At 34.0% G+C, this 9,915-nt stretch overlaps 2 protein-coding genes across 3 annotated transcripts; one reads left to right on the top strand and one right to left on the bottom strand.

Annotated features, from left to right (window-relative positions):
* Positions 1–1,060: 1,060 nt before the first annotated feature.
* Positions 1,061–3,024, bottom strand: LOAG_03532 (hypothetical protein; the record flags this gene model as incomplete). The annotated part of the gene is made up of 4 exons (XM_003139069.2): positions 1,061–1,437; positions 2,257–2,367; positions 2,625–2,761; positions 2,883–3,024. The coding sequence occupies 4 exons, from the start codon at positions 3,022–3,024 to the stop codon at positions 1,408–1,410; spliced, it is 420 nt and encodes a 139-aa protein (XP_003139117.1). The 3' UTR covers positions 1,061–1,407.
* A 1,933-nt stretch (positions 3,025–4,957) lies between these two features.
* LOAG_03531 lies at positions 4,958–9,244 on the top strand. Of its 2 annotated transcripts, XM_020446348.1 has the most exons (10): positions 4,958–5,264; positions 5,527–5,662; positions 5,805–5,965; positions 6,268–6,416; positions 6,714–6,767; positions 7,229–7,425; positions 7,677–7,832; positions 8,052–8,175; positions 8,390–8,508; positions 8,835–9,244. In XM_020446348.1, the coding sequence occupies exons 3-10, from the start codon at positions 5,913–5,915 to the stop codon at positions 9,168–9,170; spliced, it is 1,188 nt and encodes a 395-aa protein (XP_020303294.1). In that variant the 5' UTR covers positions 4,958–5,264; positions 5,527–5,662; positions 5,805–5,912; the 3' UTR covers positions 9,171–9,244. The 2 variants fall into 2 exon arrangements, with proteins under 2 accessions (XP_020303294.1, XP_020306182.1); XM_020446349.1 differs by lacking the exons at positions 4,958–5,264; positions 5,527–5,662 and having other exon boundaries at positions 5,779–5,965.
* Positions 9,245–9,915: the final 671 nt, after the last annotated feature.

Raw genomic sequence — 9,915 nt, 5'->3', positions numbered from 1 at the left:
CGCGCGAGCTGCCCGATTAACTAGTTGAACGAGTTGTTGGACTGAATGATTGTGGGAGCTGTCGGATCGAGTGACTGCTCAAACTTTTTGATTTGATAACCGACTGTACCAGGATGACTAATCCTAACTTCTTTTATAATAGGAATGGTTTAACATTCCAGATACATTCCTTTAATTACCAGACTAAAGGCTCTTTACAAAATTTCGACATTTGCGTATAAATTCTTTATAACATTCCACAATTGCATGTAAGTTTGATTAACAGATTGGAAAAAGTTTACAACAAAAGCTTTCTGTGAAACGTTTAACCATTGCAATTAAGAATGGTTTGAAAATTGAAAGAGTTGGATTTGGATGAATGATTCATTAATTCATCACTTTAGGCATCGATATATTTGTTTTATTGATTTTGTGTAACTAGTCATTTATCTGAGAAATATTTTAAATTCTAATTAAAACAACTGACAACATTTGCCCGGCTTCGCCGACAAAGGTACAGGATAATCTGTTATGACTAACTATTCTGAAATAAAGCATCAGGCAACAATGAACTATCATTGACATTACCACGATTTCTATGGGTTGTATTAAGCTGAAAAAATAAGTAGTAATTCATGACGTTATCAATTTGTCAGTAAAATAAAACCTGAACGACGCTAATAATCCTCCTTGTAATTGTAGCATTTTAGTTCATCTTATAAAATCTGTTCGTCCAGATGAAAAAAAATAAAGTTTATACGATAAGTAGGAAAAAGTATAAATGCAAGTCTCTATGTGTTCATTTAGAATAAACGAAATGCAAGAAGCTACAAAAGGACAATTAAATTAGAAATTTCCTTAATATTACATAAATACCAACCGGAAGATTTTGCAAACAAAGATCATTACTGAATCAAAAAAAAAAAGTACTATAGAGAAAGGGAAAGGCTGGAAATGTTGCTAGAGCGTACTCAGGTTCATGAGCCTACTTCATAATCGATATCATGATCGTTTAAAAGATCGAAATATCTTAATCTAACATGTCCTAACTTGAATTCTACAACATTAGAATGATTTTTTTTTACTGATAAATCTCATAACAGGAAAACCATTACCAAAAAAGAAAAGTGGGAAAGTATAGGTCAAATTAATCACTTGTTATGACATTATTCTTAAACATTAATTAATGATACAAATGGATGTACTGCACTACAGTAAGGGTTGGAATCTCGTTATCCTCTTCTACAAATTAATTCAACAATAAAATTAGAAGATTGACATCATCTCGTTAGTAAATGAAAAAATTGCAAATGGTCACTTTAGAAAACATCTCTTTTATTTACACATTTACTACTACACTGAACATGAGCTATTTATTTTTTGCTGTATACCTTCCACCTTTCTTGCCGGTGTATATCAAATATGCCATTACGATACAATTATTTCGCGTTCTTCGTGCTGCAAAACAAATTAATTAAAACAAGTTGAAAAGTCAGAAATTCATAATGGATCTTGAAAAAGTCATAAGAAACAATGAAAAATGCATACACGTAAACCATCAGAAAATTTTTATGGGTGATCGTGACAGTCTGATAAAGATACTTTCTGGAGTAGTTCTGCCAAGTATTTTATCCAAACTTTTTAATAGTATTCGTTTAACTGGGCATATAAGGGAAAAATCTGCGTTTTTATGAAAGCTTCCATCCACTCATCGAAAAGAATCAGTCTTATCAAAAGTTCTCTGTTCTCGTTTGGCAGTTGCTTCTCCCAACATATTGCCATTCAATTTACTCCTTGATTGCACAGGAAGTAAATTCTTCCGAAGAGTAGCAAAAACTTATCTAGTAAAAACAGACTCTTTTTTTCTTTATATCTTTCTCGAAAAAGACATCCAGAAATTAGTAATATTACTTCTTCATAAAACCTTCTAATGATAGTTGTTAAATAACTCCCTTTTTAAGACACAATCGATAAATAAATTTTTAGATTGAATGCACGTAAAAGAGGAAAAAATGAGGCAAGGAGTAAGCGATTCTGAAAGAGCAGGAATTTGTAAGAGTTTATTTCTTATAATCAATCTATATTCTTTTGAAGATTGTTCTGCTCCGCTGTTTAGCTGTCGCAGAAAACCATAGTTTTCCTATTAATGTCAAAAGCGGTAGCTAAAATTGCAAATCGATTTCAAACGACAAGATGAAAGATGGAAAATAAAAAAAATTGAAGATGAAAAGCCAAATAAATGTCCGATTCGACAATATTTTTTCATACTAAACTTACATGAAATATCGTTTCCAAATTCAAAGTACCAATATCGAAAACTTTCTTCGGTGTTTTTCCATTGGTAATGTATGATTTTGGTATCTTGAATTTTACCTTTCTTTTGCCAGGCTAAAGAATCTTCGAATTTAGAAACAGAAGCTACGGATCAGATTATTATAAAAGGAAAAATTTTACTAATAAATTTTACTTCTCCGGCATCCTCTAAAAATATAAAACATGAAATGTTCTAAAAGTCAAGGAAAATAATGCATGTAATTGGATTGCGATTAGTCTTAGAAAATATACCATTGCATACATTTATTCACTCATGAAATCTTTCGAAATAGAAAATTTGAACTAAGGACAATTGACGAATTATGACATACCTTGAGCCCATCGTCACAGTCATGATACACCTTGAAGACGGGATCAATTGGTGTCAATTCAACAGTGTCTCCTTTAAGCAAAAAATCACCATTTTGATCCGTGTAACCCTGATCAAGTAAATCATCTGGATCCGGTCCTAAAAGGGTACGTAATTTTTGTGTTATAATCTAGAAATGTAATTAAGCTAGAACATTCATGTCAAATTATATGTTTTGCAGTGTCTATCTCACAAGAACCTCAAAAACTGAAGTACTCACCGCCATCTTCTTCCCAAAGTTTTACGCGTACATTGGAAGCCGGACTCGAGCCGCACATTAATCGACCGCGTACTGCAACTGACTGACTCCGGAAACTTGCCACACTAGATAAAAACGCCAACAACACTATCACCGCTCTCATGAATCTTCAAATACTTTCCATCAGCCATCAATTTCATTCACGTGCTGCGCATATTACAGCAGCATGAGACAATATTTCAAAAGGTAAGCGAGTTTCGGATCGATTTTTTAACACTTTAAATGTTACCGACTACTTAATGTCTCAGCCTCCATTTACGTCCACTTAAATGTTCTTTGATGAATGAGAGATATATCTCTTTAAAAACCTGATTAATCGTCTTCTATCTTTAAATTTGTGTATCCACAGATCTGTTGCACTCTTCATAAGCTTGTAATTAATCTTCTAATAACGATTCATTATGGTCGGATGACATGGAGAATACTCAATGCTTTCCACAGAGACTGTAATTGCAAATAGCGACAGCAAGCTGTCTGTGAGGTTGAGGTTGACGTATATAAAGTGAGGTTCCGTTACCTATGCACTTTCCTTAGAAACGCTTGCCAGTCATCCTGTCTATAACACTACGAAACCGAGATGTATTGTAGTCGTCACTATTCTATTTCTCATATCCTTGCACATTACGTTATAAGTTGACCGTTTGAAACACTGACCGGACCCCAAAATGACATTGCTTGAATAAATGATTGGTGACATCATTACTACCTCATATAGGACATTAAAGCTTTAATGTTAAGCATTACGAAGTTTAGACAGAATTTAAACGACATCCAATACAGTTTTTCTTCGATATGCGAACCAGACTGACATGCTATTACCTGGTATGAAGAGAGAACTTTCATGTTACATCCATCTCTTCTGTTCTGGAGATTATATCTGCCAACTGTTAAATCGCCAAATTAAAATGATTTAAATCACATTCAACTACCTCATATAGAACATTGAAGCTCAGAAAGAAAAAAAAACGAAGGAAAGGTCGGTGTTGATGTTGGAGATGAAGTGAAGGATGAGAATGAAGGAAAGGAGAGAGCAGAAAAGCAACAAGTATGTGGAGAATTAAACTTAAATCAACTACTCATCCAAATTCCCACTCTTCCTTCCTATTACACATCACTCTTAAGAAGTCATTAATCAAAGATCGATTTCAATGACAACATTTCTACGTCCTTTTAGTCTCTAAAAATAAAGAGAGGAAACTAATTTTCACAAATGCTTCCAAGTTTAATCTCATTGTAAATTCACACAGAAGCAAGAAATCCCTTATATCACTTTGCTTGAGCTCATTAAATATCGATAGTTGAAGTACTGTAATGTTGCATTCCCTCTACTACCAATCGAAATTTCCGCCACTAATTTGGAAACCTAATTTTCATAGTGACCTTGCTTTTCTTTCCTACCTTAGGCGGTGTAGATGGAGCGATAAAAGGAGGGGTACGATTAGGCGGTCAGAGGTCAGGGTGAAGGGAGTTAGTTCATTTTATTTGCTGTTATTGCTTTGCGCTGCATATTGAAATGACGAACATTTTTGTCGCTTAATGATGTCCTGTTGGCTCTTTCTGTTGGAACCTGGATTCAATGCAGCATGAATTAATTCATTTGATTACATATCTTCAGTTACATTTTACTTAACACTTATTATTAACTAACTGAACACTGTTGTTTGCTTTTCAAATTATAGTATGGCGAGTTATAATATAAATCTGATCTAAAGTAGTACATGAGATCAGATAGTATGGCATTGTATCAGTATTCAGAATTAGTATTTAAAAGGTTCAAAATCAGTATTTAGAAGTCTTTTCACTTCTTTGTGTTATTGTATTGTTTGTTCTATGTAAAAATTTTCGGTAGAAGAATTTTGCTAGTTGTGAACCAGTGAAGAAGTTGCAACTCCCACAGTATATAGTTTTTCTGGACACTGCTCTCTCTATTAGAATAAGCGGACTTGCCTTTCCCACTAATGTTATAAACATTCATTTCAGATATAACGTTCATTGTGCATACTGAAGAAGAATTTAAACTTTTATTTCTAATAGTTTTTTAGGTTTGTGCTGTTGCTTGTTTGCAATAATTGTCGTCTGTCAAAGTGGCTGGATATTGGTTGTGCCATACAACTGACAGTTGTACTTTATTTATTTGTGACTCTCCTTATTGGCTTCGAAATGCATGACTTTGAAGCAATTGAGAGTAAGCCTTCATGTAACCGAAAAATCTACTCTCCGCAGTTGATGGTAATGGATATCAGCAGTAGGTCCATCTACGCTGAATGTAAAAAAAAAATGGAGAAAGCTGAAGCTGAAATGGCCTTTAACGTGAGTGTCATGTCATCAACGGCTTTTGAGAAAGTAAGTGTTTTTTTTCTGGATTCAGAATTATAAACTGGTTTGTGTAGAAAAAATTCTGCAGGAAGATTGTGCTAATCTCTTCACTTTTAATTTCTAATTTTAAAACAGATAACTTTGTATTTATAATCACTTCGGCTCTTCATTTTCGTGTAGACCGTCTTGTTCACGATGGTAGCAAAAGTTTTCAGTTCTTTTTAGATATCTATTAGACTATTTATTCTGTCGGTTAGACTTTTGTCATTTCGAACTAACAAGATTTAAGCGACTGCAAAAGGCAGTGGTTTTTGTTGTGAATATTTGGACTTTCACGGATACGCTGCGCCCTTCAGCAATCATTGGATTCAGCCCTTGCGATTCTATCACCGCTCTGCTTGAATGGGACTTTGTTGTTTATCCTGGTTATTTTCTTTCCGACATAAACTATCTTAATGATTTCCTTCATCTTAAAGCAAGATATAACTCTGTGTTAGAAAAATAATGCTTGCAAGTATTTAATCAACCAGCGGTCGGAATTGCATTTAATTGAACGGATTTTTCCAGGGTATATTTACTGCCTCGTTGATTCACAACTTTCCTCGAAAAGGAGGAAGTGTGACTTATGGCGACGTTGTTCTGGAGTATACTCCACAGCCAGTGCCACCAGATACTATGAGGATACGCTTATATGTCGCATATCCCTTGGACAAAAAAGAGTGGTACAGGTAGGTCTGTTAATTAGTTGAGTTTTTGAAATAGATTTAAAATACTGAGGGAGCCGTTAGAAATGTAAAGCAAGAATAACAAACTAGAAAAGTTCTTTTTTGAGAGTTGCCGACTCAGACAAACGGAGAGGAATACTCCGTCACTTTCGCCTCGTTGGTTTATTCCCGTTAGTGCTAAAATACTGTGGAAATCTGAGTGAGTAAAATTAGGGTGCAGTAATCACTTTTATGCTCAAAAAATTCTGGGAATCCAATCGTCGAATGCAAAAACTAATTTGCAGTTTTAAAAATTTTCTTTATAGCCAGGTATGTTTGCAACGTGCTGGATTGATTGGATTAATGGTTCAAACATTCATTACTGTTGAGCTGAGCAATTTCGACAGTGACAGCACAAATGATCTACGTTCCTATGTCCCCTTTTTAGATGACTGCTGGACAAAGCAGTTAGCAGGTATGTTGTCAGCTTTTGATTTCATGAACTTGCAAAGTACTAGAAATTATATGGATATCATGTGCTACAGCATAATTACAACTTATAGTAAGCTTCTGTTGTGTATTAAAAGGATTATTATATAGAAATACTACAAGTACATGGCGTGTAATTATATATTTTTTCGCTTCAATGCTAATGGAATGTTTTATTTCTTTAAAGAGCTTTCTTCGCTTGCATCTTATTGGTAAAAGATAGAAAATATTTACAGCCTCTAACTTGATTTTTGAATTTTTGAACATCGGATGAAATTTACAGAAGTTCCGATAGAAGACCGAACCTTGATATCAGGGACTTATGTGTCAATGTCTGGTAAGCTGTCTCTCATTTTTTTTTTTAATGCAAAAAATTTAGAGAACCAAGATAGTTCAGACTTAATGCATATCAGCAATGATTGACTGTTTTATAGCTAATGACGCATATTTCAAAGAAGTAAAGAGATTTTGGAATAAACAAAATTTTCAGTGTATGAGAAAAGTTGAATTAGTCTTGTTTCATAGAAGGAATGTTTTTATTTTGTCCATGTTTGGTTTGATTCATCTTTTAAATACTTTATGCTATTTGCAATTTGCTTTTGGAGTTTTATATATTGATGGTTAGATGTTGGAATCTTACAATAACTCTTCAGGTTGTCTTAAGAAACACCAATTTGGTTCAGGCATTGAAATGTAATTATCCAAGAAACGGCTTGTAGATTTTTCAAATTTTTTTCAAAAAAAAAATCTCCCGAAATAAATTTGTAGATTTTTCTATAAAACTTCAGTATGTTGTAGAGCCACAGTTCACGGAAATGACACCAGCTGTAGCACTTTTGCAATTAGATAAAACAGCTGTTGAATTAGCTCATGAACGCCATCTTGCAAAGTATATTCGTAGGCGTCTTTCTCTTCTCGGTCAGTTGGATTCCAACAAGTTGCTTCATTTGGTTTTCCTCCTTTCCCCGAAAAAGTCTGATGGAACAACAGAAAAGGTTCAAGATTTTCTGCTTATTTCAAACAGTTTTTCCTCTTATTTGTGACCTGATGTTTTGATCAGGATTCAAGTAGACAACTGTTGTGTATGCAGATTTGTTTTATCTCTTATTGTTAAGAAGACATAGCTTCTTACTTGATTTACTTGATTCTTACTTGACGGACTTACTTGATTCTGCTGCACTGGCAGAAGCAGAGTTAGGGCAAATCATTTTAGTATAAGGGATCAGATTGTGACTACCGTTTTTAGGATAAAATCGAAACGATACTTGACTTGAGCGTCATCAAATCTGCTGCCTTCTACTGCATGCCTGCAGTTGCATCCCACGTGCATCGTTCTTTACGGGATATGAGTCGTGCAAATGTTTTGCCGACTCGTCACTGTTGGCGTGTGATGAGTTGGCATGTTAGTTCTTCATTTTGATTTCAGTCGATTTGTTTGTATTTAGATGCAATTTCAATCAGTACTTGCTAAGCAATTTTCTGGATATTTGCCCTTAACACTCTTAAAGAATCATGCAAGATTTATTCACTTTTCCTTTTTCTTTTTGAGGACTTACCATTATTTCGTAAGTTTCTTTTTCAAGATTCCGACTGCTTATTAATGAAATATGAAAGTATTTAGGGTGATAGATATACACTGCAGCATACAAAGGGTGGTATCATCGCATGTTATTTGGGTGCTGTTATGCATGAAGTTGGTCATCTGTTCAAAATTCCTCATACTAATTCTGGAATCATGTGTGATGGTAAATGTTTCTGATACTGGTTTTTTAGTTCTTGTGAATTTTGATTTCAGTTTTTCGTTATCTATCGTTAGTTAGATTCCAACTCTAACAAAAAAAATAAAAAGGAAAATGGGAGTGGTAGAAAGATGGGAGGGAATGGCTAAACTAATCTTTCCTTATCAGCATCATACTTTCTGGTCTTTTTTCAAAAAAGGATAAATGCATGTATTTTCAGGAGGTGAAAATATTCAAACATTTTTTTTGCCTCTTAAAAAGATAAATTTGGGTTTTACGGAAAAAGAATTTCCAGAACTACAAAGGATAAAAGGGAATAATGTACGCGTTATCCGCGTTGTAAGTTTTTATTGTTGCGGTATATCCCATTTACTTTCCAAAGTCTTAATTTCACGTTCGAATTTCGTATGGCAATGTTGTTGGTATTTCCCACTGCGCATGTAATCGTAGCTGCTCGATTATTTATGGTCATACTTTATTGTGTATGACCATCCTCGGAGGACGTTGAGAATCTATGTTTCTCATTCTCAGATATATGCGAACATGAATGCACTATATTTGTATCAACATTGTCCTTTTAGGCACTCCCATCAAATGCTGCCTATGAACATATGTTGCAAACACATATTTTCTCTAGCATAATTATGTTTATTCTTTCTTTACAGCAGTTGCGTCATGAATTCTTAGTCAAACGAATCATGGAAAGTTCACTCGACTCCATAACAAAATTGCTGATGATTGTCCACCCCTTAATTACACACAAACCACGTGGAAAAATGTGTCGGATTTTATATGACGAGGATACTGGCGTTGTGGAGGCAGAGTCAGGAGTGCGTTATCTGGTCTACTACACAAATGACAGTGTTAAACGTATTTATTCATTTACGGAACAGCATATGAAGAAAAGACTGATTCTCAGAGCGAAGGATTTGGCAGTTCGAGCTTTGATTGTTACTGGCGAAGGTAATTTTTTATCAGTTCTTGTGACAAACACCTTGTGATTTTCCGATATCCATAGTTAAATTTTACTTCGAAATTTTTTTCTAAACTGCGTAGAATCAACACTTATAGCTGTGGAAAAGGGATTTTCCTTTACATTGTTTTTTCGAGATTGCATTCTCTCATTTAGATGCTGTAAAATTCTATTTTCTATAAAATGAAATCCTACAGAAGATTTCAATATTATTTTATTTTTTGAATCAGTCCAAAATTACGGGTTGTGACTTTTTCCTTTGTTATGCCAAATAACTGATTGCTTCACATCTTTATTCTTCCTTAATTTTTTTTACTTTCATAACTTGTACTCGTCGTTGCTTTTTGCATTTTAACCTCACTTCGGCATAGTTTACCCATGTTCATAATCGACTATATATTTTATAAACAAAACTCAGGTTTTGATTGTTTATAATATTACGTTACACTTTGCAATCCATATGACGCTGACTCTGTACATCTTCGTAGCAATTAATTAAGTATCGGAAGTGATGAAAGGATACCGGAAATTTGTAACATATCAGTTTTTTATAACTGCATTGCAACGCGGTTATAAAAATGACTTTTTCATAAGTTTTTATTATTTCGTCTTTAATTTTTTCTGTTATGGCTTTTTTGATGCTTATTCCCTTACCTTCGTATTGATCAAATTATTGGTCGTCAGATCTTTAAGGTTTATTGATTGGAAATTCGTACAGCATAATTCAAACTTTTTACAGTGTCGAAAAAATTTCCTCTTTCTACAGAAAACTT

This window comes from Loa loa (assembly GCF_000183805.2).
Source record: "Loa loa unplaced genomic scaffold supercont3.86, whole genome shotgun sequence".
Taxonomy (NCBI): Eukaryota; Metazoa; Nematoda; class Chromadorea; order Rhabditida; family Onchocercidae; genus Loa; species Loa loa.
This window is presented reverse-complemented; position numbering and strand designations above follow the sequence as displayed.